General features: G+C 53.5%; 10 protein-coding genes across 10 annotated transcripts; 7 read left to right on the forward strand and 3 right to left on the reverse strand.

Annotated features, from left to right (window-relative positions):
- Nucleotides 1-661: 661 nt before the first annotated feature.
- V2A60_002989 (NADPH-adrenodoxin reductase) lies at nt 662-2,321 on the forward strand (the record flags this gene model as incomplete). Its single annotated transcript, XM_083254333.1, has 3 exons — nt 662-922; nt 984-1,445; nt 1,506-2,321. The coding sequence occupies 3 exons, from the start codon at nt 662-664 to the stop codon at nt 2,319-2,321; spliced, it is 1,539 nt and encodes a 512-aa protein (XP_083110459.1).
- A 57-nt stretch (nt 2,322-2,378) lies between these two features.
- V2A60_002990 (electron transfer flavoprotein subunit alpha/FixB family protein) lies at nt 2,379-3,474 on the reverse strand (the record flags this gene model as incomplete). The annotated part of the gene is made up of 2 exons (XM_083254334.1): nt 2,379-3,125; nt 3,184-3,474. 2 exons carry the CDS (start codon nt 3,472-3,474, stop codon nt 2,379-2,381), a joined length of 1,038 nt encoding a protein of 345 aa, XP_083110460.1.
- Nucleotides 3,475-3,995: 521 nt separating this feature from the next.
- On the forward strand, nt 3,996-6,184 carry V2A60_002991 (SWIRM domain-containing protein; the record flags this gene model as incomplete). Its single annotated transcript, XM_083254335.1, has 3 exons — nt 3,996-4,107; nt 4,174-4,724; nt 4,778-6,184. 3 exons carry the CDS (start codon nt 3,996-3,998, stop codon nt 6,182-6,184), a joined length of 2,070 nt encoding a protein of 689 aa, XP_083110461.1.
- Nucleotides 6,185-7,860: 1,676 nt separating this feature from the next.
- Nucleotides 7,861-9,803, forward strand: V2A60_002992 (carnitine O-acetyltransferase CAT2; the record flags this gene model as incomplete). Its single annotated transcript, XM_083254336.1, has 3 exons — nt 7,861-7,891; nt 7,954-9,616; nt 9,677-9,803. 3 exons carry the CDS (start codon nt 7,861-7,863, stop codon nt 9,801-9,803), a joined length of 1,821 nt encoding a protein of 606 aa, XP_083110462.1.
- Nucleotides 9,804-10,771: 968 nt separating this feature from the next.
- On the forward strand, nt 10,772-14,569 carry V2A60_002993 (uncharacterized protein; the record flags this gene model as incomplete). The annotated part of the gene is made up of 3 exons (XM_083254337.1): nt 10,772-12,963; nt 13,014-13,708; nt 13,773-14,569. The coding sequence occupies 3 exons, from the start codon at nt 10,772-10,774 to the stop codon at nt 14,567-14,569; spliced, it is 3,684 nt and encodes a 1,227-aa protein (XP_083110463.1).
- A 226-nt stretch (nt 14,570-14,795) lies between these two features.
- Nucleotides 14,796-16,748, reverse strand: V2A60_002994 (GTP-Rho binding exocyst subunit EXO70; the record flags this gene model as incomplete). Its single annotated transcript, XM_083254338.1, has 2 exons — nt 14,796-16,483; nt 16,532-16,748. The coding sequence occupies 2 exons, from the start codon at nt 16,746-16,748 to the stop codon at nt 14,796-14,798; spliced, it is 1,905 nt and encodes a 634-aa protein (XP_083110464.1).
- A 603-nt stretch (nt 16,749-17,351) lies between these two features.
- V2A60_002995 (MCM DNA helicase complex subunit MCM3) lies at nt 17,352-20,152 on the forward strand (the record flags this gene model as incomplete). Its single annotated transcript, XM_083254339.1, has 3 exons — nt 17,352-17,424; nt 17,493-20,061; nt 20,119-20,152. 3 exons carry the CDS (start codon nt 17,352-17,354, stop codon nt 20,150-20,152), a joined length of 2,676 nt encoding a protein of 891 aa, XP_083110465.1.
- A 1,229-nt stretch (nt 20,153-21,381) lies between these two features.
- Nucleotides 21,382-23,167, forward strand: V2A60_002996 (FHA domain-containing protein kinase; the record flags this gene model as incomplete). Its single annotated transcript, XM_083254340.1, has 4 exons — nt 21,382-21,775; nt 21,881-22,248; nt 22,302-22,813; nt 22,945-23,167. The coding sequence occupies 4 exons, from the start codon at nt 21,382-21,384 to the stop codon at nt 23,165-23,167; spliced, it is 1,497 nt and encodes a 498-aa protein (XP_083110466.1).
- Nucleotides 23,168-24,419: 1,252 nt separating this feature from the next.
- Nucleotides 24,420-25,258, forward strand: V2A60_002997 (glycolipid transfer protein domain-containing protein; the record flags this gene model as incomplete). Its single annotated transcript, XM_083254341.1, has 4 exons — nt 24,420-24,567; nt 24,643-24,701; nt 24,769-24,887; nt 24,964-25,258. The coding sequence occupies 4 exons, from the start codon at nt 24,420-24,422 to the stop codon at nt 25,256-25,258; spliced, it is 621 nt and encodes a 206-aa protein (XP_083110467.1).
- A 303-nt stretch (nt 25,259-25,561) lies between these two features.
- On the reverse strand, nt 25,562-27,557 carry V2A60_002998 (uncharacterized protein; the record flags this gene model as incomplete). Its single annotated transcript, XM_083254342.1, has 3 exons — nt 25,562-26,221; nt 26,286-26,732; nt 26,790-27,557. The coding sequence occupies 3 exons, from the start codon at nt 27,555-27,557 to the stop codon at nt 25,562-25,564; spliced, it is 1,875 nt and encodes a 624-aa protein (XP_083110468.1).
- Nucleotides 27,558-27,703: the final 146 nt, after the last annotated feature.

Genomic DNA, 27,703 nt, shown 5'->3' on the forward strand with positions numbered 1-27,703 from the left:
TTATCAGGTGAGTGTTATTGACACCCATGTAACTAGTAGAGCTGTATGGGCTGAGTTCTGAAGTGATAGGAAATGTATTCAGCTGCCACGACTTTGCTGTTCCTTGCCTAGCGAATTCCGTCGAGGCCGACCCACCTCCACGGTTGATCAAGCTCGCTTCGATGTTGTCGTGGTACCATAATATCGTGCATAATATCGTGCAGGTCGTCTAGGCTTCTAACCGAGTCGATTATATTTTAATACTCAATCTGTAGGTAGAGTCTTTGCTCTTTGTAAAATCACTTATTAGGTGACCGACTAGCCGCTAGTAAGTAGCTTGTGGTGAGAGAACCTCACCAACGACTTGTATATACAATAGTAGGCCTCTCCATTCACGCGAATTTAGGACTCCAGATCAAAAAAATTTATCCATTCAAACTCTCATAGGATGGAGAATTTTACAGGAATCGAGAATGAGTAACCGACCATCTTTTTAGACCAAAGATACCTTGCCGTATCGCCGTGCTGTGGTGTCCAGCCTTTGAGCTTACCTAATGCACTAAACTCGCTATTCAAATGGAAAATGCTCGGCGAGAAGGAATTAAATCCGCCCTCGTATGATAGCTAGAAACGCGGTCTTACAGCATCCAATCATGGAGCTTGCGATTACCAGGTAACCAGAATGAATTCGAAGCAGATATGGCGCTCTGCGCGCCTGCGTTTCCGCTGTTGCGCCTTCCCGCGACATGCCTCGAGCCTCGCGCCGCGGTCGGCCGACGCTGCCTTTCGACTTGCTGTAGTAGGATCCGGACCTGCTGGATTTTATACGGCCTATAGGGTAATGAACAGAGTCCCAAATGCGCAAGTCGACATGTACGAAGCACTGCCTGTGCCATTCGGCCTGGTTCGCCACGGTGTGGCCCCTGATCATCCGGAAGTCAAGGTGAGTGTGCGACGCCAACTATGCACCCGTACATGGACAGCATCCTTATGTGCATCTGCAGAACTGCCAAGACAAATTTGAAGAGATTGCCTCATCTCCAACATTTAGATTTCTCGGCAATGTTGCTGTAGGGTCGACTTCCAAGCCAGCATCGCCAGATCAATGCCGGATCGAGTTGCAACAACTCATGCGCAACTATGACTCCGTACTACTCGCCTACGGCGCCTCTGAAGACAAGAAGCTCGGGATTCCGGGAGAATCTACTCTCAAAGGCATTTATTCTGCTAGACAGTTTGTTGGATGGTACAACGGCCTGCCAGACTGTGCTGGTCTCGAACCAAATCTTGATGGTGACGAAGCCGTCGTCATTGGCCAAGGCAATGTCGCACTTGACGTAGCACGGATGCTGCTAGAAGATGTCGATGTGCTTCGAAAAACCGATATAACGGAACATGCACTCGAACGACTTGCGCAAAGTAAGATCAAGAGAGTGCATGTTGTTGGGCGCCGTGGCCCAATGCAGGTATGGATAGATAAGTGACAATATTGGCAGAAGCCTTGTTCATGTTAACACCGCTCACAGGCAGCGTTTACCATCAAAGAAGTACGAGAGCTAATGAAGCTCCCAAAAGTCGCGTTCCATCCGGTGAATAGAGCATTGTTACCAGAGGACCTCAAATCACTCCCCAGAGCTCAAAAGCGACTGATGGAAGTCGTCGTCAAGGGCACGACTACGAACCCTAGCGATACACCGTCGTCCTGGTCTCTTGATAGCTGCCTGTCTCCCAAGCACTTTTTGGCTCATGCACAAGACGCGACTCGAGTTGCCGGTACCGAATTTGACATAACACAGCTGGAGTCTGTATTTGATCCCAAGTCGAGAGTGAAGCCAACCGGCGAAACTACTATTCTGCCGTCAGATATAGTGTTCCGTTCTGTCGGGTACAAGTCTGCGGCCTTACACGGCTTTGCAGGGGCAGGAATCCAATTCGACGAACGCCGTGGTGTCGTTGATAACGACGGCCTTGGCCGGGTCACACGGCTTGTCTCGGACAGCGATACTCAAGTGGTCAAGCAGCAGGTCCCTGGTCTCTATTGTGCTGGCTGGGTCAAGCTTGGCCCGACAGGAGTAATCGCATCTACGATGAATGATGCGTTCGCCACAGGCGATGCGATTGTAAATGATTGGCTCGGAGGTGCGGCTTTCTTACAATCTGGAGAGAAAGCTGAGGGGTGGGATGGCATCCGCGGCGAGACGGGTACTATCAACGCAGATAAAGCAATTATGTGGGATAACTGGCGACAAATAGACAAAGTTGAGAAGGAAAAGGGCAAGTTGAAGGGCAAGGAGAGAGAAAAGTTCACTAGCACGACGCAGATGCTGTCAGTCATCAGCTGAACAAGACTCCAAACAATTGTATCATAGAACGCTTTTACATTGCTGTATCATATAACTCTACGAGCTCTTCACCTTCTCAGTAAGCTCGGGTACCTTCTCGAACAAGTCCCCTACCAGACCGACATCGGCAACCTGGAAAATGGGGGCATCGGCATCCTTGTTGATGGCGGCAATGACCTTGCTGTCCTTCATACCAGCAAGGTGCTGGATGGCACCAGAGATTCCGACAGCAAGATACATCTCAGGAGCGACAACTTTGCCAGTCTGGCCGACCTGAAGACTGTTGTCGGCATAGCCACTGTCGACAGCGGCACGGGAGGCACCAACGGCTGCGCCCAGTGCGTCAGCGAGGGGCAGCATTATCTTGTCGAACTCCTCCTTGGACTTGAGACCACGGCCGCCAGAGACAACCTTGTTAGCCGTAGCGAGATCAGGGCGGTCGGACTTGGCGAGGTCTTCCGAAACCCATTCGGCGGTAGCTTCGGCCTTGGGATCGGCACCCTCCTCGATGGCAGCAGAGCCGGAGCCAGGGGCGGCGGCAGCAAAGGCGGTGCCTCGGACGGTCAGAATCTTTATGTCATCGGCAGACTCGACGGTGGCAATGGCGTTGCCGGCATAGATGGGGCGGACAAAGGTCTTTTCATCCTGAATAGCAGTGACATCGGAGATTTGTTGAGAGTCGAGCAGGGCAGAGACGCGAGGCAGAACACTCTTGGCGAAAGCCGAATTGGCGGCAATGACGTGCGTGTAGCCCCCCTTCTTGATGTTTTCGATGAGCAGAGGAGCATAGTTCTCGGGAAGGCCCTGCGATTGTAAGTGTCAACTTCCCCAACCCGCAAATGCCCATGAAGAGAATCCGCACCTTTTCGTAAGCCGCATTGTCGACGGTAATAATCTTGTCGATGCCGTCAACCTTGGCAGCTTGCTCAGCGGCACTCTTAACACTGGCACCAGCCAAGAAGCCATGAACGCTTCCGCCGATAGCCTTGGCCGCAGTCACGGCGCTCAAAGAACCAGCGCTAAGCTGGCCCTCACGCTGTTCTAAAATTGCAAGGGCAGAGAGCAAACGTTGGTGGGCGTAGGCATTGAGTGTAACTCGGCCAATGGCTGCCGTAGCAGGTCGGGCCACAGCTCGTCGGGCGGCGGAAAACATTGTTAAAGGTCCGTGGTGGGTTTGTCTTGGGGATGCAGCGGCAGCGTCACCCAAGAGCTGTTTAAGTCAAAGGCCGCCCGGCTGGCAGCGGGCCGAGCATGCGCGCGCAGCTACCGCGAACCGGCGGAGAGAACGGCGAGTCACGTGTACGCAAATCCGAGTCCTTCCGCCACGCACCCAGAGCACCAGTGCACGTGACAAGGTACAATTGGCAAGCCACGTGACGAAATCTCCCCCTGCTTGCAGCATCGGCCAGCTTGTATGGTCGTCGCCATGCACCACGATCTCGTCGCGCCAAAATTTCCCATCACGACGCGACGCTAGCCAGCGCATCTCATCGGTTTCGCAGCGCCAATCGCAATTATAGGTTCCATTTGCATCGCCGCCGTGCTGTCCTGCCTGTGTTGGTGATATTTCCGACAAGTTGGACGCTACGCGACGCGACGTTTCCTGCCTGTCCGTTTCTCTACCTGACCCGCAACGAGAGCTCCTTTGCGACAAACCGTTTCCATCTCACAACCATGGAAGGCGCCGCGGTGTTTGGTTCGCCCAGCAATGGGGAATCCCCCAACGGCAACGCCATCCTTGCACAGCCTCCTCTGGAAGGAGAGAACGCTGCAGGTGCTGGTCAAGGTACCGAGCCACTGTTCAATCTCGCGTAGGGATGCGTGTATCGAACTAACGCCATCATTCATCTAGCAGACGTGCAAATGTCAGAGACTGGCGCGCAAGAAGCTACCATCAAGCAGGATAGCTCCACGCCGAATCCTGGTGCCTCGTCCGGGAACCCGCACGATACGCCTGCAGTCCCAGCGGCCACCACTACTCAGCCCGACGAGGAAATGGGCGACGCGCCAACGGAGGCTAAAGAGGGTGGTGAGGCTGGAGCTACTACTGCTGACGCCGAAGGACAAGAGACCAAGTCGAAGGAGACGATCGAGTCTGCAGCTCGTGATCACCTCATCTCGCAGGCTCACGCCATCGTTCTTCCTAGCTACTCAACATGGTTCGACATGAACGCTGTCCACGAAATCGAGCGCAAGGCTATGGCCGAGTTCTTCAACAATCGCAACCGAAGCAAAACTCCGGCTGTGTATAAAGACTACCGTGATTTCATGATTAATACTTATCGCCTGAACCCCGTTGAATATCTCACTGTCACCGCCTGCCGCAGAAACTTGGCCGGCGACGTCTGCGCCATTATGCGCGTACATGCCTTCCTCGAGCAGTGGGGATTAATCAATTACCAGGTACGGATTACAGTTTACATACATGACAGACGTGTCTGATTGTTGAAAAATAGGTCGATGCTGAGCAGCGCCCATCTCCTGTTGGTCCGCCTTTTACTGGCCACTTCAAGATCATCTGCGACACACCTCGTGGTCTGCAGCCCTGGCAGCCGTCCGCTGATCCTATTGTTCTCGAGGGCAAGAAAAACGCCGACACTGAGAGCAAGGCAACCGCGGCTCCGCCCGCGAAGGGCGATCTCAACCTGGAGATTGGACGCAACATCTACGAAGCCAATGCCAAGGGTTCTACAGTGAGCAAGACCGAGACTGGCGCCAACGGCGAATCTGCTGCCACAAATGGCGTGGCCGGCTCGCCAGACCTCACCAAGACACCGATCGCCAAGGTCAACTGCCACCAGTGCGGAAACGACTGCACCCGCGTCTACTACCACAGCAACCAGACGGATGCCAGCACAAAGGGCAAGTTTGATCTGTGCCCGAACTGCTTCACCGAGGGCCGACTTCCCGCCAACCACACCGCCAGCATGTACGCCAAGGTGGAGAACCCCACGTACACTGCGACGATTGATCGCGATGCGCCATGGACCGACGCCGAGATCCTGAGGCTCCTGGAAGGGCTCGAGCGATTTGACGACGACTGGGGCGAGATTGCCGAGCACGTTGGTACCCGGACACGCGAAGAATGCGTACTACAATTCCTGCAGTTGGATATTGAGGAGAAGTACCTCGACGCGGAAACCCAAGTCAATGCACCAGCCGGTCTCTCTCTTTTGGGAACGCAAGGTGGTCAACTACCTTTCAGCCAAGTCGACAACCCTGTCATGTCGGTGGTTGGCTTCCTCGCCAGTCTTGCTGACCCTGCCAGCACTGCTGCTGCTGCTAACAAGTCTGCCGAGGCTCTGAAGCGCAATCTGCGCAAGCAGCTGGATGGCAGCAAGACTACGACAAATGGAGGCAGTGCCGAGGCTGGCGATGACAAGGAGAAGAGCGATTCTATGGATCTCGATGTCCGGAAGGAGGAGCAGAGCTCCAAGCAGTCGAAGAGCGCCGAGCTGGCATCTATTCCACTGGCCTCCATGGGTGCGCGTGCGGCGGCATTTGCATCTCACGAGGAGCGCGAGATGACGCGCCTGGTATCTGCGGCGACGAACGTGATGCTGCAAAAGCTTGAGCTGAAGCTCAAGTACTTTGGCGAGCTGGAGGCTGTGCTCCGTGAGGAGCGCCGAGAACTTGAGCGGGGCCGCCAACAACTATTCCTGGACCGTCTCGCATTCCGCAAGCGTGTGCGGGAAGTGCAGGACGGCCTCAAGGCGGCGGCGGAAGCCGGGGGCGAGCTAGCCGTGCGCCAAGCGCAAGATGCGGTGCGGGAGGGCGACTCGCTTGGGTTCCAGGCGGTGGCGGCCGGGGCCGGTATGCAGGCGCCGAGTGCGGAGGGCGCAGTCAAGTCATTCGAGGCGTAATAGTTATGACAATGCAAAATAATACCAAGGAGTGGCGTCTGGGTTTACAAGGTATTTGTGAGGAGGTGGACAAAGTTTACTGGGAGGCTTTGGTTCAAGTGAAGAAGATTGATACGTGCCGGATGCTGGGCAGCAACAGGATATATCTGCCGGATGGAAGGGTGGAAAGCTGGGGCAGAGAGTTATGCCATGATGGCGCGTAAGCTTGTTTATTTTACATGTAGTAGTACTGGTACTGGAGTTTTCTGGGCTCAAATGAAATGAAATTCGGATTTGCTAGAAACGGTGGAAATGATTGACTGTCGCGTTTGAATGTCGTAAAGACGGGCGAGCTGAGCCGACAGCTGGATGCTGCGTAGGTGGCTGGGTCTCTGAGAAGGTGTCCGGGTAGGCAGCCAGTTAGGGTTGTTGTTATGAGCAAGAATGTGTCAGTATTACGGATGAATGGGAATTGGTGAAATGATGGTTGCGAAGGCGAGCCGTGGAGGGGGGTCGAGCGGCGAGATGCGATGGTGGTGATGATGGGGACCCAAGGGTCGAAGCATTGCGCTGGGCGTTATTAAAAATGAGGTAATGGTATTGTTGAAACGAAGGATCGGAACAGTTACTGAGTATGGTGGTGTAGTGATGGATGGGTGGAGATGTTCTCTGCAACGTCAAACAGGTCGGTTGTGTGTGGTGGATGGATGGATGGATGGGTACATACTCTTGCTCCTGTTCCCCAACTCCCGTACCTCGATGGTGTCCGGGTGAGAGGAAGTGGACACGCTGCGGAGCACGCCGGGGGGCCTGGGGGTCAAGTTATGGGGGAGTTATGGGGGTTTTTTGGGCGTCTTGGTGGAACGGATGCCCTGTACGGAGTACCAGTAATCCGTTAACCACCTCGTACTAACTCAGTAAGTTACTGTGTAGTAGGTACAAGTTTGCCAACGGGCGGCTGGGCCTCGGTGGTGCGCGCGTGCGGCCGTCGCCAGGTACACCTGGGCCGCAGCGAGGCTGCACCACCAAACAAGTACCCCCGAGTTTCGGAAAGGCAGCTTGACCTCGGTTGTCGATGGAGCTGGCCGGCACAGCCAAAAAATGAGCAGTACCAGTACACGGTACAGATGGGTCTCTCCGGTAGCCACGGGCCAATCGACCGCTAAAAAAGTAAAAAGGTCCCCTTCTGCAGCGCGCGCACCCCCGGCATGTGGCTCTTCGCGCCGGCTGCCAAAGCTCAAACTCTCCGTCACAGGTCAACCGGAGATTCGCTCCAAGCACGAGATTCAAATCCCTCCCTTCCCCAGAGCCTAGGCCACCACTCCTCCTCTTCTCTCTCTCTCTTTTTTTTTACCCTCTCTTTCCTTTCCCCAAGACGTGAAAGCCATTGGCCATGTTGACTTCTATCCGCTCGCAAGGATTGAGGAACAGCTTCCGCAGACTAGCCACTACACCCACGGTTCGTACATCTCATTGCCCTCTCTCTCTTTGCCCGCCAGCGCGCGTCCGCTCGGTTACATGCTAGCCAAACTTGTTCTCTTCAATCCCACCACCGTTTTTCATACTTGAACGAGACTCGGCATTGCATTAGCTGTTGTGTGCGCAGACTACAAACAACAGTCTTCCTCCCTCAACACCACCACCATCTCTGTCAGCTGCTGACCGTCCATCTTACCCATACCAAACAGACTCTCACAATGGCCCGAGGAAAGCACTCTCTGCCCCAAGGTATGTATAAACAATGTCCAATCGCTCCTACACCCATTTCGTCAGCTCACCCCTACCTGCAGGCTACGTCGAGGACGCCTCCAAGGGCGCCATGCTGCGATTCCAAGACTCGCTGCCCCGCCTCCCGGTCCCCACGCTGGAGGAAACCGCCACCAGATACCTCAAGAGCTTGCGCCCGCTGCTCACGCCCGCCGAGCTCAAGAAGACCGAGGCCGCCGTCCAAGAGTTTGTCCAGCCCGGCGGCGTCGGCAGCAAACTCCAGGAGAAGCTTCAGGCCAAGGCCGCCGACCCCAAGACCAAAAACTGGATCTACGAGTGGTGGAACGACGCGGCCTACCTCACCTACCGCGACCCCGTTGTCCCCTACGTCAGCTACTTCTACTCCCACCGCGATGACCGCAAGCGCCGTGACCCTTCCAAGCGCGCCGCCGCCATCTCTTCCGCCGTCCTCGAGTTCAAGAAGATGGTCGACCAGGGCTCCCTCGAGCCCGAGTACATGAAGAAGCTGCCCATCTGCATGGACAGCTACAAGTGGATGTTCAACTGCTCGCGCGTTGCTGCCCGCCCAGCTGACTACCCCCAGAAGTACTCCGCCGACGCCAACAAGCACATTGTTGTCGTCCGCAAGAACCAGTTCTTCAAGGTCCTCCACGAGGTCAACGGCAAGCAGCTCAACGCCTCTGAGCTCGAGCACCAGTTCCGCCGCATCTACGAGACTGCCCAGTATGTCCCTCCCGTCGGTGCCTTGACCTCGGAGAACCGTGACGTTTGGACCGATGCTCGCGCGGTCCTCCTCGATGCCAGCCCCAAGAACAAGGCCGTTCTCGAGGCTATCGAGGCCTCCTCCTTTGTCGTCTGCCTCGACGACGCGTCCCCTGTCACCCTCGAGGAGCGCGCTCACGCTTACTGGCACGGCGACGGCGCCAATCGTTGGTACGACAAGCCCCTCCAGTTCATCATCAACGACAACGGCACCTCGGGCTTCATGGGTGAGCACTCCATGATGGACGGTACACCCACCCACCGACTCAACGACTACGTCGGCGACCTCATTTTCAACAACAAACTCGATCTCTCCGAGGCCCCCATTCGCTCCGACCTGCCCGAACCCCAGGTTCTCCGCTTCGAGATCACCCCGGCCGTGCAGACCGAGATTGACCGCGCCGTGGCCGACTTCAAGCGCGTCATCGGCGAGCACCAGCTCGCCGTCCAGGCCTTCCAAGGCTACGGCAAGGGCCTCATCAAGAGATTCAAGTGCTCTCCCGACGCCTACGTCCAGATGCTCATCCAGTACGCCTACTTCAAGATGTACGGCAAGAACCGTCCCACCTACGAGTCCGCCGCCACCCGTCGCTTCCAGCTCGGCCGCACCGAAACCTGCCGTACCCTTTCCGAGGACTCGGCCAACTGGTGCAAGGCCATGGCCGACGCCTCCATTGACGACAAGACCAAGGTTGAGCTCTTCCACAAGGCCATCAAGGGCCACCTCGAGTACATTACCGCCGCCTCGGACGGCAAGGGTGTCGACCGCCACCTCTTTGGCCTCAAGAAGCTCCTCGAGCCCGGCCAGGAGGTCCCCGCCATCTACAAGGATTCGGCTTACGCTTACTCCAGCTCCTGGTACATTTCCTCCTCCCAGCTGAGCTCCGAGTACTTCAACGGATACGGATGGAGCCAGGTTATTGATGGCGGATTCGGTATCGCGTACATGATCAACGAGGACAGGTGAGTTTTCAACCTCGTATCAGAGCGTTCTTCGAATCAAAAGTACTGACTGCGTGACAGCATCAACTTTAACATTGTCTCCAAGGGCCTCGGCAGCGACCGTATGAGCTTCTACCTAAACGAGGCCGCCTCCGACATGCGCGAACTTCTTACCCCTACCCTCGAGGCCCCCAAGGCCAAGCTGTAAACTACATCACACGACATATTTATTCTTGCCCATTTACTTTGTTTGGGCTGTCTTCTTTGCTAGTCCTTTGAGTTTTCCTTTTTTTTTCTTCTTCTTGTCCAAGCATAGACTTTTGCATCATGATTTCACAGTGCGGATAGGCCCTTTCGCGTGTTTTTTTATTGTGTTGGATCTTGGTTGGCCTAGTCTCCCCTGCGCTTGTGCTATGCGACATCCACTAGACGGACAGAAAGAAAAAAATACGAGTATCGATGTTTAGGAGAGGAGGAACAAGAGGAAGAAGAAGCAGAAGTGTCTTTTCGCGCCTCTTTTCGGCGGCGCTGCCCAAACCGATTGGATAGGTACACGGGTGTCTGCCCCGGGAAGGGGACGACAGTTTCATTGTATTCCGAGTTTTTGGATAGTAAGCTGAACTGAAAGAAAGATGCTAAACCATGCTGTTTTATTGGCCCATGTTGTGACCACCTCGTGACCCATCAGCCGAGCCGTCTGCAACCACTTTCAGGTCATATTCAATACCCAGGTAGTCAGTAAGTTGATTTTCTTCTTTCAACTAGAACAACGATCGATCTTATACCAGAAACCATTCCTGCCTTATTCTATGAGTCAAAATGGCCCTCTTTTTACATTTTCAGCCTTGCATTAATTCAGACACAGCCCTCCCCAAACGCTGCTTGCGCTGCAAGGCGTGACTCACTAGTGGAGATCACCGCAGGTCGAACCACTAGACAGACCACAGGTGTTGACTCGCCTCTTTTTTCGCTATTTAAACACTACGCCTATCTTGCCTTGCTTCTTCTTGCTGTTGACAGAACTATATATACATACAGATATTTCCTTTTTACCTCGGTGCTCCTATCCTGCATATTGAGCGTTCTGTGGCCTTTAGCGAGCATTGCTGCAACTTCCTCACTTCCTCCATCTTCTTCACTCTCATATATATTCAGCATCTCTATTATCATATAATCATGGACTCGACAGCAGGCTCAAATTCACAATCTACTTTCAGCGCTCCATCATACGATACAGCGCTGTGCATCATTCCTCCTCAAAGCCTCTGGCCAGCCATCAACCGGCTACGCAGTCTGAACGACAAGGCATATGCCAAGTGGCCGCCACACATCAACCTCGTCTATCCCTTTGTGCATCCCGATGTTGTCGCGGACGCTGCTGAAATTCTCCGTCAGCTCGATCTGTCCAGTCTCATACCACGCAGGGTATCCATTACAGAGGCGGATGCGTTCATCCACGACAAACACAATACTCTGTACCTGAAGCCGGATAGTAGAGCAACGACCAACTTACACGGGCTTGTGAACCAAGTGCGCTCTGCAATAGGCTGGCAGGCACAGAGTAGTTACCATCCTCACCTGACTGTTGGTCAGACCGAGGATGCAGGCTCAGATACACACAAGTTTCTTCTGCACAAAGCCCGCCTGCTAACACCCATCTCCTGGGACGTGGCGCAACTCGCCATCAAGGTTCGCGACACAAGTCCCGGGCCTGTAGACGGACTGCGACGAATGAAGCTCTGGAGGCTCATTGACATTGAATCGAAAAATTTGACCGAGCTTACGCTTCCCCAAGATGAAGTTCTGGCGACGGACAAGAACGACCACTCGCAGGCCCCCAAGGCGTACTCGCAGCCTGCCTACCACTTTGACTCGCAAGCGGAGACGTGGGAAACGTTTGACAGTTCGTCTCTAGAGCCGGGTACGAATGTCCTCAGCAGCCTGATTGTTGCATCTTATAATGTTCTTTCTGAGTTCAACTGGCCGCCGGATAAGTCCAGAAACTCAACTCTCATATCCAATCTCCTATCTCGACGTGCCGCAGCCGATGTTGTCGTTCTACAGGAGGTGTCGGACCACTTTCTCCCAGATCTCCTCCACGACGACGACATTTGCGCCAAGTACCCCTATAGCACACATGGTCCGCCTGATCAGCCTGAAATTGGCCCTCTTCCCAGCCTTCTCAATATCGTGATTCTGAGCAAGTTTCCCATTTCGTGGGAGTATCTTCCGCTCCAACGGCGACACAAAGGATCTGCAGTGGCGACATTTCCCACCGTCTCGTTCCATCCCAACAGCGAACCACTTGTCGTTGCCGGCTGTCACTTTAGTCAAGGTCTGACAGACGGCGCACTCTCATCCAAAAAGGTTGAAGTCTTGCGCCTGCAGCGGCATCTTGCCGAGCGGCACGGCAAGAACCCATGCATAATCGCCGGCGATTTCAACGTCACCACTTCTTCTTACGCCATCGACATGTCTCAAAGAAGTGGCGCTCTCTCCTCAAATGGCAAGCAATGTCTGGAGGATATCCACGATATGCTGTCCAACACCGAATTTCACGATGTGTGGCTAGCGACGAAAATTGCGGCCGGTGAATCATCCGAAGTAGCTTTGGCCAACGAGGCTGTCATGGACCTCTACGAGGGAGAACAGGGCGCTACATTCAATCCGCTCGAAAACAAGCTTGCCGAAAAGCTGGTCGGGGGAGGAGCCGACAAGCGACCTCAGCGCTACGACCGCATTTTGTGCAATGCGCGGCTTCCTCTGCAACCTGTTGCCTTCAACATGTTTGGCAAGGAGTTGATCACGCAGATAGCTGATGAGAGCCGGGTTCATGCCAGTGATCATTGGGGTATCCGCTGCCTCTTCACCGAGACGGCCGGGACTGGTGTTGTGACCAGTGGGATTCTGGATCGTGCGAAGCCCATCGAGCTGACCGAAGCGCCAGTCTCTCTGGGCGGATTTGAGGATCTCAAGCAGACATTACTAACTCGCGGCTATCTGCCTTCTGAAGACGACGAAGCGGTTAGAAAGCAGGCGATTTCACTTTTGGAGAGCGTCCTACTAGGGATTGATCAAAACAGGCCGGAACAGGAGGGTCGAACGCCTGTAGGCCTCGTCCTTGTTCCGGTCGGCTCATTCGGTCTTGGTGTCTGGATGAGCTCCTCCGATGTCGACTGCCTTTGCATCGGAACCATTAGCTCCAAGACATTTTTTCGCATGGCCCTTCAGCGTCTGAGAAAAGCTTCAGACCTAGGGGTCCGGGTGTTGAGAAAGGTGTTGGCCAACACTGGCACGATGCTGGAGCTGCAGATCCTTGGTATCAAGTTTGATCTCCAGTACTGCGCTGCCACTTCGCTTGTCGAGAAGTAAATTTGTTCTGAATATATCCTGTCTAATCCAAACTAACTGTTGACAGGTTCCCCGGCGTGATGAATTTGCCATCTACTCATCAGGAATTCTCTCTCCCAGTGCAGACTCTGGCGAAGCTGAAGCCCGCCCGAGACATGTACTACCTGCTGCGTTCTATCCCTGACCTTGCCAAGTTCCGAGTTGCTTTCCTTCTTATCAAGGCTTGGGCAAATTCGCGAGGCATCTATGGTGCCAAATTTGGTCTCTTGGGTGGCATCCATATTACTGTTCTTCTCGTCCCCATCTGCAAGCAGTTGGCCACGCTCCCGGGGTCCGTGTCCACGACGGATATCCTCGCAACATTCTTCAGTCATTATGCCACTTTCGACTGGGAGACGCAGGTTGTGCTGGATCCATTCTTTCACAAGGAGCTACGCTATCACCGTACGTCCCGGGAGCCTTTCTGCCTCCTGGGCTGGCATGCTCCGGCTCTCAATACCGCCATGATCGCCTCGACGCCTACCGTCAAGTCCATCGCCGCCGAGATTTCCAAGACAAACTCTCTTTTATTCCATCCAGGATCAACGTGGGATACGATTCTAGACACTGTAGGCGGCAGCGGCGGCGCCACGGGAGTGCAAGACTTTCTCCAGAGCTTCAAGAGTTATGTGAAGATTGACGCGCGTTTCTGGGGATCGTCTCCCTCGAGCGGCCGAAAATTCTTAGGTTGGCTGGAGTCGCGCTGCGTTGCGATTCTCGTTGGTAAGGACTGACACAACCACAGATAACTTGACAGCGGATCATCTCGCTAATTATCTGTGATAAGATATGAATAGGAAAGCACCAGCCCTGATACCGCGGTTATGGCCCGGGCGCTTCGTCGACGCGCCCATTACCGAAACGTCTACGGACTCAGAGTACCAAGGTTTCTATCTCATCGGCCTAGCGTGGAACGAAGACGACGGTGGTCGTGCCAAAGACAACACCAAGGCGACCAAGATGGCCCTCGACGGCCTGCTACGTGACTTTGAAACTCGAATGCGTGGTGACGCCAGGTACTACGATGCCTCTTCGTGCTGGATGGCCGCTGGCGTCGTCAACACCGCCGACGTTGCCTCGGCGGCTCTCGATCCGGGATACCTCGACGCCGCCGACACCATATTCGATGATTTCGAAGACGAGGACGACGATAGCGAAGACGAAGACGAGGACGGGGATCAGGACGCCAGCAACAGTAACGACGAAGAAGCGGGCTCATCGCGCGCCAAATTGCGACGGTCCGCCGCCGCGGCGCGCCCGGTGAAGCTCAACGTGCCCACATCCGCCAAACCCGAGGGAATGGGCCGGTTCCGGCCGGCGTCTGACGTCCTCCACCGGCTCCGCTGGGACACCGCGTTGGACGCCGCCGACTTCATCGTCGGCTTCGAGGACCGCTTTGCGGGAGCGCAAGAGAAGGCGCTCGCGCAGTGGAAGACGGAGCAGACGGACGAGGAGTTTATTCCACAGCACCGCATCCTCTACTTTAAGCGGCGCAGTGACGGCCGTGTCGTCTGGGAGCGCAAAACACGCGTAGACCGCATCTTCGGCAGTGGCGTGGTGCCAGCAGACTGTATACCCGTTTGAATCGAAGGCGGGCTACATGTTAATGATAACAAGTCTTCAAGCATTAATGTACAAGAAGAAAAGGAAAAAAAAGATAAACAAGATAAATAAGAAAATAAATGGTAAAACTTTGCTAGGTATTGGTCGTCAATTGTCATTAATATCCCACATTCCTTACACCAAGCGGGAAGCAGGGCCCCATCCGTCAACTATATCATACAATGCAGTCTGCAAGGAGAGACGGCTTTTATGCGCCCAGGCTGACGAACACGGCAGCGATGGACGTCTTGTCGTGCTTGACATATTTGCCCTTGCCCTTGTCAATTTCATGGTAGCGGTCCCAGAAGCGGTCGTACAGCGGCTGCAGCTTCTGGCGGATGTCCTGACCAAACATGGCGCGTACCTCGCGCTCCATGGTGTATGCCTTGTGCCTGGTCACCATATCATCAAAGGCGTTGTTGAACTGTTGAAACTTTTCCTTGATCTTGTCCTTGTCCTTGCTGCTGAGGGCCTTGACGACCGTGGCCGAGTCGATGGGCCCACCCGACTGTGGGCGCGCGCGCTGCGAGGTGTGAATTGTGTCAAAGAGATGGACGGATAGGTCCTTGCACACCTCCGTATAGGACAGGGTCGCCTTCTTGCGCCACGGCTCGAGTATATCGAGACGGGGTTGCAGGAGCGGCGCCAGCTCAGAAGTGACGATGGACCGCTCGATAATGACGACGCTGTTGGCCAGGAAGACGCCCTGTGTAGATTTGCTTCGGATCAGGAGACGCATCTTGGAGTCCAGTGCCGTGAGAAGAGCTTCTATTGTATCGATGCAGTAGTGCGTAAAGATCTGCTGGCCGTCAGCGGTGACATCGAATGACGCGAGGCTGGGTATGGCGTCGGCGGCACGAGCGGAAGCGCCATTCTTCCATCCGCCGTCTCCAAGGGAAATCATGATGCTAGCTATAGGACGGAGGAACTCCATCATGGCTTGGAGGCGCTGCATAGACTCCGATACTATGGGGAGAGGTGCGCCGTCATTGGGTAATGTCTGAACAGCGGCAACCTTGCGTTTTGTATCTTCGAGAAGTTCTGCTAGTGACGACTTGGCCGTTTCTCTCACGGGCTTTAGGGCGGCTGCCAGTTGAGGTTTGAGTTCGCCGGTTCTAGTCTCAAGGTTTTCAGATAGCTTCGAAAGAATCTCTGTGACTTCGTATGCGAGATAGCAATCCGTGGGGAGGTGTTGTTTGATGTGCGCGTTGAGTTCGCGCAGAGTTCTGGCAAGCTCGGCGAGAGGAGATTGGCATGCAGCCTGGAATATAGGCCCCCAGTCCTCGCGAGCAAAGATGCTGCAGACATTCTCATACTCGGCAACAAAGATTCCTTCCATTGCCTGTGCGTATGTTCCGATGCCGTTGGTGCCGGATCTATAAATAGCCCCAGGGTTCTTCTTTTTTGCTGTATTGACGCTAGCAGCCGCCAGATTGACCAGAGACGCCGACAAGTATGGTCCACGGATCTCGCTGTATAATTTCGCAATAGGAGAGTCATATCCGGCCCCATTCCGAGTGGTTCCCAGGTGCGAGTATATCAGGCCCAGTCGTGTGATGGCCTCCTGAGGTAGGACTGGAAACTCCTTGTCCTTGGTAATGTAATGCAGCGGTTCGAGGGATCGCGGGGTTTCATTACGAAGCAACTTGTCAAAGAAGGCTTCGAGTTGCGTGTTTCCGTTCTTCATTAGACGCGTCAGATCCGCCATGGTATTCTGATTGGCCCGCAGATTGGACGCTTGCATATCCGCATGAGACCTGTTTATACGCTTCATTGATCCCAGATAGGCAGACAGCCCGGCCTTCTCGGGGCCTGCCCGAATGATCTGCTCTTCATCATCTTTACTATCTGCCGGTTTTCGCAGGCGATCGATTGCGGAAATGACGGATTCAACATCTGTTGTTGTTAGCTAGGAGCGGGGTGGAAGCCGCGGAGGAAGCTCACTTGATCCTAGAACCTGCAATCGCCGAGTTTCTCCGTTCAACGGCCCAGCAACTTCGCGAACACTTTGCCCCGTAGCTTCGAGCCTACCGAGACATGCCTGAATCTTCTTGGTGAGCTGTGTCGTCTTGTCCAGGCGTGAGTTGAGGACGTCAACTTCGGCTCGAGCTTCCTCGTCTAGAGCGTTAAGCGACACGTTTGATGCCAAACCAACGGCCATTTTCCGTAATCGGCGACGTTTCGCGATACTATAGGCGGAAGTGAGAGGTCCCGCAGTGCGCGATACTGTTGCGACAAACGATGTTCTCTACGCCTTGCTTTGGTTGTGTCAAGTCAACGTGAGACAAGATGAGCTGTCAATCAAAGGTGGGGCAAACTGGCCAGCCTCTCATGCAGGTCTATGGACTGGGCAGGTACATGATCTGTAAGTAGGTAGTCAACTAGCGAAGAGGAAGACGCTTTGGAGAAAGAACACGGTACAAAGACCGGAGAATTCGAAGCTAATCTTGAACAATGAGGCATGAGCTCGAGCCTCGAGGCTGCTCATAAGTTTTATTGATATAATATTTCTCATATCATTTTCAGTGTTGTTTATCTTGCTACCCCTTGCAGCTGGATTCTGCTTACTAACATCCTAGCTTTGGCCCAATTACGGCCTTGGGCAGTTCTGTAACCACTTTACGCGGTATGTCGCGTCTCGACGCGTTTTCGTGTGCCCACCCACCAGGCCCTGCCACACTTGACCCTTGATCCCGCCTTGTCCCTCTTCGCCTTTTGGATCTGCCATTAACAAGGTTGCAGCTGCTCACCATATTCGCCCATCATGGACCAATATATGCTTCAAGATGAGGCCGTGATTGATCGTATCCGACAGGCGGAGGAATTCTTGGATCCCAGTAGGCTACCCCTCATCTTCATTCGATGGCGTCAACCAACCTCAAGCGATGCTAACTGCCGTTATTAGGTGATTCCCACGCACGGAGCTACAGATCAGACATTATTTTGATGCTGCAGAAGAACCAGAGACGCTTGACTGTAAACCTAGACCACGTTCGCGATCACAATGAGAATCTCGCCAAACTTATCCTCGAAGAACCTTTCGACTACACTCTGGCCTTCAACCATGCACTAAAGCAGATTATCGCTGCATTGCAACCGTCTCAGGCTCGCCCTGACCAGCAAGCTGCTGATACCGTCTACTATTGTGCTTGGGCTGGCAGCTTTGGCCTGAACGCTTGCAATCCTCGCACAATTTCGTCTCATCATCTCAACCGCATGGTGTCACTCGAAGGCATCGTAACGCGCTGCTCCCTTATCCGGCCCAAAATTATGCGCAGTGTTCACTGGAATGAGAAGAAGCAAAAATTCCACTTCCGCGAATATCAGGACCAGACCATGACGAATGGTGTCACCACCTCGAGCGTCTACCCTCGTGAAGACGACGACGGAAACCCTCTGCTCACTGAATATGGCTTCTGCACATATCGCGATCATCAGACTATCTCTATTCAAGAGATGCCGGAGCGTGCGCCTGCTGGTCAGCTTCCTCGCGGTGTGGATGTCATCTTGGATGACGACCTGGTCGACAAGGTGAAGCCTGGTGACAGAGTTCAGCTTGTTGGTATTTTCAGAACACTTGGTAACCGCAATACCAACCACAATAGCGCGTTGTTCAAGGCTGTCATACTTGCCAACAACATTGTGTTGCTGTCGTCCAAATCTGGCGGCGGTGTCGCACAGGCTACGATTACGGACACGGATATTCGCAACATCAACAAAATTGCCAAGAAAAAGAACTTACTCGAGCTTCTATCGCAGTCCCTGGCTCCCAGTATCTACGGTCACGATCACATCAAGAAGGCAATCCTCCTCATGCTTCTCGGCGGTATGGAGAAGAACCTAGAAAACGGTACTCACTTGAGAGGTGACATCAATATTCTCATGGTTGGTGATCCCTCTACTGCCAAGTCGCAACTTTTGCGATTCGTATTGAATACAGCCCCTCTTGCTATTGCCACAACGGGTCGCGGTTCATCCGGTGTTGGTCTGACTGCTGCCGTCACATCGGACAAGGAGACGGGCGAACGTCGTCTGGAGGCTGGTGCCATGGTCATGGCAGACCGTGGAGTCGTCTGCATTGATGAATTTGACAAGATGTCTGATAATGATCGCGTCGCTATCCACGAAGTTATGGAACAGCAAACTGTTACAATTGCGAAAGCGGGAATTCATACTTCGCTAAACGCTCGCTGCTCCGTTGTCGCAGCTGCCAACCCCATCTACGGGCAGTATGACCCCCACAAGGACCCTCACAAGAACATCGCCCTTCCCGATTCTCTGCTCTCTCGTTTCGATCTGCTGTTTGTCGTGACCGATGATATCGAAGACACCCGTGACCGCCAGGTTTCAGAACATGTTCTTCGTATGCATAGATATCGTCAGCCAGGGACGGAAGAGGGAGCGCCTGTTCGGGAACAGGCCTCTCAATTCCTAGGCGTATCTGCCGATACGCAAGCAGGAACGCAACGCCCTACTGAAGTGTTCGAGAAATTTGATGCCATGTTGCACGCTGGTGTTACACACACTTCCGGCCGAGGGTCAAACAAGAAGCCAGAGATTCTCAGCATTCCTTTCATGAAGAAGTATATACAATACGCCAAGACACGTATCAAGCCTGTCTTGACTCAGGAAGCATCCGACCGCATCGCCGAAATTTACGTTGGTCTACGCAACGATGAAATGGAGGGCAATCAGCGCCGCACGTCACCTTTGACTGTCCGTACACTCGAAACCATCATTCGTCTTGCTACTGCCCACGCCAAATCCCGTCTTTCGAACCGTGTAGAAGAACGTGACGCTGCTGCTGCTGAGGCAATTCTGCGATTTGCTCTTTTCAAGGAAGTCGTTGAGGAGTCGCGAAAGAAGCGCAGAAGGACTGCTACAGTTGACTTTGCTTCTTCTAGCGAAGATGACGATGACGAAGATGAAGACGGGGAGAATAACGCCGCCGACGGTGCGTTCCGAGGGACTAGATCGACACAAAGCACTTCGCGCACAACACGTTCGCGTGGTACAGCCTCTGGGGTAGGCGCCCCCAACGGTAACAACAATGTCCACGACGAGGAAGCAGACGATGATGAAGAGGAGGTAGATGAAGCTACCTCCTCGGCTGCACCGCGGCGCTCCGGCAGAACCACGCGCTCGGCTGACGCTGCGTCTGAATCACAGACGTCGTTTGGCTCTTCGATGCCTGCGTCACAACTGCCTAGCCAAACACAGGAAGACCAGGATTTGGCTAGTGGCACTGCCTCCCTTGCGATCGACGACACCCCAATTGCCGCACCTCGTTTGGCTGCATTCAGGACGGCCCTTGGGCAACTTCTCAGCACTCCTCTATTCGAGGATGATTCGGCCAGTCTAGATGCTGTCATTGATGCTGTCAACCAAAAGGTTGGAAACCGCAGTGGCGGTGCCTTTGCCCGCGAGGAAGCCGTCAAGGCTCTCAAGAAGCTTGAGGAGGCCAACCACATTATGTGAGTTTTCTCTATTTATTCCATGTTCTCTGAACTGTTACTAATAGTTTTACAAAGGTTTGCGGATGGCGAGCTTGTCTACAAGATTTAGAGAGTGCGTTTCGGTTGTTTCGGTTGTGATTTCCGTAGGAGAAATATCATGGCGTTAGGGGTATAAGGTCACAGTGCAAGGGATTCACGAAATGGGAACACAGGGCTGGTCAAATTGGCCATCCTTACGAACGACATAATGGAACATTTCCAGAAAGACATAACGACAGCTGCTCGTCCCTACACTGCCTCTTGTGCTAACACAACGTGTTTCAATCACCCACTTGTATTGAACCCAAATTCCTGAACGGCTAGTGAAAGGAGGAAGAATATGGTTTAATCAACAGCGCAACTTTCCGGGATAAGGCAGACTATCCCTGGCGTGTGCTTGAGTGGTAAACCTGGTTCGCCCAACTCTCATGACCCTCTTCCTGGTGAGAAGGATTCTTAGCCAATGCTGACCCCCTCAGCTTAGTTCCGAGGCTGTCCGAGCAGATCTCATAGAGCTTGTCGGCATGCCCGTTTTTTTCTTCAGGCAGGCCGCTCTCGCGCAGCGGCCACGGATTTGGCCGTAGAGGGGGTGCTCTATCAGCGATCATCCTTCCAACAGCAATTCTCTACATCGTGATGAATGGGGTTAATGGGCTCATGCCTCATAGCCAAGCCAAAGCCGGAGTATTAGACTTCTTTTCCTTTCTTCTAAAAACTTTTTTCTCAAATAAAAGATTTCACTCATTGGCCATCACTTTGAGTGACTCTATTCGATTTACCCTTGCGCGTCAGAATATTTCGTGTTTCAAAAAGATCCCTATGGTTTGTCGGGCCTTTTTGGTCTGCATCAGGCTATGGGAAATGACGCGTGACTACGTTTGATTTAGTGTCCTAGGGAGTAAATATCCCGTGATCGAAAGCAAAAGGCAAGCACATCGTCGGTGTTCCCTACCAAGACAGAGCGGCGACGATTGTCATCGCCCTTGGGGAGTCATTCTCTGCTTCTTGATTGGCTCTATAGTTGTGCAAGTCTAGTTGTTGTACTCTTGCTTTTATCAACAAGACGTAAAGTAGCTAGCACGCCAGTGTTTGTATACGTGTGCCTAGTTACCTCTGCATGTTTGCTCCTGACAAAGCTGTTAGATGTCAAACTGCTTGGACTAGACATGAAGTTTGGGAACGATACACTTGAAACCGTGATTCACCTTTGGCATCAATTGCTCTCATAAATGCTGACCTTTCCCGACCAAAAGGGTGTGTCCTCGTCATCCTTCGTTCTCGACGAGAAGCCATCTCAGAATGCGCGACAACAATCTTATTGCCCGCCTGTATGCTTGGCCTCCCCAAAACAGTCTTGCGTCAGAAGCTGTTAGACAGAGCCGCTTCGCAGTGTCGCCGCTCCAAGAATTGACCATTGCTGCTCCGTTGGGGCGCAGTGACGGCTTGCCCACCCCGATCGACCTCGCGTCCGATATAATGCTGAACCAACCGCCCAATCCGCATATTCGAATCTCATTCGACTTGATTCCAAAAACAGCCCATGGTATAGTATTTGGGTGTGATCGAGAAAGCGATGTCGTCCTGCCGGACGAGGGAAGCATCAGTGCACATCATTTCAGTATCGGCTTTGACGCGCAGCGTCGCCTTGTGGTCAGAGACCTAAACTCTACAGCCGGTACCGAGGTATGGTACAGTAAGTTTGACAAGCGCCGTTTTGCAAGGCTTCGACGAAGAAATTTCCAATGGTTGGTGGAAGGGTCCGGCCGGATACCAAGCAATGAAATTATCATCCACGCAGGCCGCAAGCTGAGCTTTCTACTCGTTGCAGAACATCAGCATATGGATCAAACTGAATACAATGAATACATTACAAGAGTTGATCGCTTCAGTCGCGGTTGTGGCGCTTCGCAGGCCCTTGTTGAAGCCATCAACATTCGCCTGCAATGCCAATCACAGCTCATGAACGAGGCCATGAAACTCGAAGGCGGACCCATATACCGAGAAGAAGTCGTTGGGCAGGGTGCTTTCGGTAGATTCAAGTACAAGTGGAATGTTAGCACCGGGGAGGAGATGGTTTTGAAAGAGCCCATCAGTGGAAATGCGCTCAGCCAAAGCGAGCTACGACGTTGGAAAGAAGAGGCCTATACTATGCAGAAGCTCCGCCACGTAAGCTTCACTCATCACAAAACAGCGTGCAACAGTTCGCTAACAAGGGGCAGTCTAACGTAGTAAAGCTTCTTTGGGCAGACTTCCTACCCAGACCTCAGCCGTTCATCGAATACTGCGTTGGCGGCACGCTCACGAACATTGCGCACGAGCTCGGCGCCGCAGACATCCTCCAGGTTCTGCAGCAGTCCCTGTCAGCCCTTCAATTCGCGCACAAAGTCGGCATCGCTCACCGCGACCTGAAACTGGACAATATTTTGATTGCGTCGCGGGACCCCTTGAGAATCAAGCTTGCCGACTTTGGGATTGCTAAACTTCATGGCCAACTCCAGTCGGTCTGCGGCACCCCGCCTTTCATGGCCCCTGACATCTGGGCGATGAGGCTCCCCTCAAAGGAAAAGTATTACACCAAGGCTGTTGATATCTGGGCACTTGGTGTGGTCATCTACCGGCTTCTGTTTGAGTTGCCGGCGGGATTTGGTCCCAAGCTCTGTTTGCGAATCGTTCATGATTTGCATATGTATCTGAAGACGAACCGTGGCACCATTGCAGAATTTTTGGCAAAGTACATGCTGCAACTTCATGAAATTGACCGCGCAAACGCTGCAGCATGCTATCGCGCGGCGAAGGCACTTCCGCCTCCCAACGACCGAGTAGGGGGGGTCGGCGCCCATCTTCTTACACCACTGATCTCAGCACCACGTTCGAGGAGCTGCTCGAATCTCTATGGGGAGATGGTGAGCGTTCATCCAGAAAAAGACTGGCAGATGACACCGAAATCACTGAGCTCGAGTCATCTAAGCGTCGAAAACAGCAACAAGTCAATGCGGCGGATGTGGCCGGTTCAGCGCGGAAAACTAGGCCAAGTGAGGAGCAGCACACGGTCACGACTCCGGACGAAGATGGCACAGCTAGGTAGCATGGCTTTCCCGAAGCCTAGAATTACCAAGTGCTGAGCACGGCCTGTTGTATGTTGTTGGTCGACCCTCATATCGAATGTAGCGAACATGAAATCTTGGACAGGACGGGCAGGGCATAGCTGGTGTAGGATGGTTGACGAGTATTGTTCCCGGAATCGTGTCCGGTCTCGTGTTTGACAATTTTCGTATTGAAATTCGCACCTAGTCATGCAGATATTGGATGGCATTGGCATTTGTGCAGGCGCAGCATCCTTCAGTGTACATGACTAGATGCCTTTTCTTTGATGCTAGATTAGAGCACTGCCTTCCATCGCGCTTTTTTTGTTTCGCTTGAAATGATAGACAGCAGCCCTTGAGGTTGCGTTCCTACTTTGCTTTGGTAACTGTCCAAGTTCTTCACCTAGACGCTTCTCAACGAGTCAACCTTGCCTTTGCCTGTGCCTTGGTGTATTGCTGTGCTGCGAGGCGAATTGTCCGGGGCCGCATCTGGGTTCCCATGCTTCTATCGAAAGAAACGGTGAAATGAGTTTCTTGACGTTTTTAGCAACCAGCATTCTCTATCTGGATTTCTTTTGCGCTAATGTGTCCGGCGTGCCTGGGCATGCCTGGGTTTCTGCGCTGCCCACTGTGTACTGCCGCTAGTAGTGTATATGGCGATGGCGAGATGTGTGCATTGCAGTTTCGGGCACCGGTTCGATAGTGGAATCCATGTCATGTGTCGTTGGTTTCGGGTTTCCAATTCATGCCAATTTGTTCGGGTTGTGTAAATGCACTCGATGGAATGTCTGCGCACTGGTATGTGAACATCCTTTGTTAGCCCAGACCCCGCACCTCCTTGTACAGAGGTTTCCAGATCAAGTCTTCAGTCAGGACAGAACCGATGCGCCACATCATCTTTGGCTGAAACTTGCCTTGTGCTCGCCTGCTCTTCCTGGATTGCAATGCAGATCCCATCGACTCGAACTAACTACCAGACAAGCCTTGTTAGCCGCACAGGTACGCGTCCATCCCGCCGCCCCCCCCTCCGTCGGCCCCGTGTGCCCCGCACTGGAGGAACCCCTCTCCCCTCACCAAACAAGGCAGTGCCTGTCTGCCCCCTTTGGTCACAGCAATTCGGCCAGACTACACCGCCGCCACCGTTGAACAACTTGTCCTTTATCCAACAGTCTCTCGGCGCCTTCGTTCTTCTTCAATTCGCTCTACCTTGCTTTGCATCACTCAAAAAAACGACCCCCCGCCCGGAAAAGAACCATGTCCGCTCCCGTTGTCCCTCCCGGTAGCACCATTGTGCAGTCCTTCAAGAAGTCCTTCGTCGATGTCCCCATTGACGAGGCCAATGGCCGCGCCGTTGCCACCTCCGAGTTTCTCGAGGCTGCCGAGTCGCTGACCACGATTTTTGGTGAGCATAACACTCTTCGCATCTGTGTTGTTGGAATTCGAGTGCAGGCCATCGCTAATTGACCATCTCTGGCAGATGCACTCGGATCCGTCGCGTTCTCGCCTGTCAAGAACGACATGCTCGGTAACATCAAGGTAACCTCACCAAGAGCAACGCATGCTGGAATCAGAAACCCACGGACCTAACAACTTTGCAATCTAGAAAATCCGTGATCGTCAGCTCGCCTCTCCCGTCGAGTCCGCCAACATTCAGGACCTCTGCCGCAACGAGCTCAAGACTAAAAAGCACACTGCCACCGAGGGTCTCCTCTGGCTAGTCCGGTACGCCATCTACGCCCATTTCTCGATCAGAAGAAAGGCAGCATGCAAAAGACTTGAAACTCACCTTGTCATCTAGTGGTCTCGAGTTCACCTGCCTCGCTCTTACTGCCAATACGGAGAAGCCCGACGAGGAGCTTGCCGACTCGTTCCGCGCCGCCTACGGCAGCACCCTCAAGCCTCACCACAGCTTCCTGGTCAAGCCCATCTTCAGTGCCGCCATGAGCGCCTGCCCCTACCGCAAGGACTTCTACGCCAAGCTCGGAGACGACAATGCCAAGGTCACAAGCGATCTCAAGGTCTACCTTACTGCTCTCGCCAAGATTGTCGGCATTCTCAAGCAGTTCCTCGACAGCAAGGAGGCCAAGTGGTAAATATAAAAAGAAAATTTAGCATAAGAATATACGCCGTTATTTTCCATCTGAAAAGCGATCCAAGATCTGGCCCAACAGCTTTCCCACCAGCCACTCGCGAGGGAATCGATGTTTAAGGAACTTGCGTAGATTGCATGCCACGTCCTGGCAAAATATGGTCATCTTGGAGACTGACCAGCCACAAGCGGCGAAAAAGGAAAAAAGCGAATTGCCCAACACACTCCGTCAGACAATTCTCAAAGCCTGTAGGCAAGCGGTACTTCGAGGGTGCAACACATTCCAGCCCCATCTGCAGACTTCCATTTAAGCTGACTGGAAAATCGGCAGTGCCGGTACGGCGCCCTCCATGGCATCGACGAGCTTGAAATCGTGGTCTGCAAAGCGAAATGAGATCGAGTCAAAGTCAAACTGCGCGCGGACAAACCCGGACAGTGGATAGCAAGCGCGCCCCCTACTTCTTGTATGTGCTTCGTGGCCCCCTTCGCAGCTGTGACTGGCAGTCGCCCGGAGTAGTGGCGGCACCATCATACCGCCGCCCTGCGGTCGCTCGCTTCTCAGACACAAACATTTAGGCTCCATATATGTTTTGAGCTGATGTTGGCCAATTCGATACTGGCCGACTACTCGCTGCGCACCGTTGGCATAGTGAAGCATCAGACCTCGTAGTGCACCGTTTGTGGGCTCTTCAACTACATCTAGGCGAACAACATTGTCAAGAGGTGCGTATGATGTGAGTCTGAAAGGTTCAGGCTGAGCGAACGCCATTTCCCTTGGAAAGCTTCTAACTTCGTCAGAGTACTGAAGCTTCGACACTGGATTCGAGCTGTATGCGCCAACACCAGATACAAAGGGAGCTTGTAGCCTGGTGAAGAGCAGTTCTGGCTCTTCGCCGAGCAGTATACAAGGGCTACTTATTGGCATGAGATATCCGATAAAGACTGTTCCAGCCAGCTTGGTCTTGATCTAACGCGCAGAGTGATCAGAAGCCATTCGTAGCCAGTGCAAGTTGCGGCTGTAGTCGACTCACCATCATGCCCGGTTGTTGTATGCGCTGCGTTCGGCCATCTGTGCCGAAGGCTATGGACAAAATCTTGTCGCCTGCTGGTAGCGGCAGATATATCCACGCAAGATCCGAGAACTCCTCCATCGGAGGTCCTCCAATCTCCTTGAATACACATGTATCGTGTGGGAGTCTTGCAATTGGATACTTTGGTGTATGCGCGTGAATATGAGCAAGAAAGTGGCTATGGAAAATAAAGGTTAGACCTGTGGCTCCTCCGAGATGAGCGGTTTGGAATCGGTTGGCAGGCACCATCTGGCCACACATGCGAGTCGACGAAGCACCATTATCCACCCAGTCAGATATGTCATCATGCAGACTCGCAGGCCGCAGCGGGTTTGGCGGCGGGTTCATCAAATCCCAGGTAGTGAAACCCTGGTGGCCATCGGGTATACAAATACGTGCCCGTCCACTCTATACGATAAATTTAGCTTTTGCGACTTGCGCTGAATTGAGAACTGGTTGACTGACCCTAAATATGACTGCAACGGATTGTAACTCTTCCTCATCGGCAACAATGTATTCATGGTCGTGTGCCAAGTAGCCTGGCAAGAATGAGGATGACTTTTCAATGCGTTGGATGCGACTTATTCCCTGCGAGTCGATGGCGAAACGCGTCAACTGTGTAGCCGGAGTGGAGGGACCAATGGTTTCTGGAGATGAGTCACCGCGTTTCCATGATGCAATTTCTAGAGCTGATATCACGGTACACTGGTCTGCTACGTATTCGGAGCGCTCAAACGCAACCGTGGCGGCGCGCGCCACCCTCCACAACAGGGCGTCTCTCGAAAACTCGAAAATATCGCTGACAATCTCCCACGGCAGGCGCGTTGCAAAGTCTCTCATTCCCATCTTTTCGAGTACGTAGCGGATCCCGGCTTTACTACACAGAAACTTCTCACGAGGCAAGGGCCGCGCACCCTGCAACGTCTTGGTGCGGTTCCAGGGTTGGCGCCACAGGCCGAGAAACCAGAGGTGCTCAAGGGCGTCCTGGCCGTGGCCACCGCATGCCGTGAACACTCTAAAGCAATCTGCATGGACGACGGTGCACTCTACACGGCAGCCAGGTGGCTCGGGTTCGACGTCGAAGCGTGCGCCAACAGCCCAGTCACCGATGCGAACGATGGGCTTGGAGTCGCCCGGCCGTGTGCCTCCAGAGCCCGTGGCCCCGTGGGGAAACACAAACGGTGGCGTAATCTCTTCCAAGCGCATCGAATCCTGGCTTGACACCACTGCCATGGCAAAAAATCACGCCGCGTCAGCTGATTTGCCGGGCAAAGGAGTTCCAGCTCACTGAACTTACACGCATAGGCAAGACTGTGCCGCTTGACAGGCCCGGCACACAGCCCGCATTCAAACGGCAGGTAGAAATGTCCACGCCATGA

The sequence above is a fragment of the Cordyceps javanica genome, chromosome 2, assembly GCF_051103115.1.
Source record: "Cordyceps javanica chromosome 2, complete sequence".
Classification (NCBI taxonomy): Eukaryota; Fungi; Ascomycota; class Sordariomycetes; order Hypocreales; family Cordycipitaceae; genus Cordyceps; species Cordyceps javanica.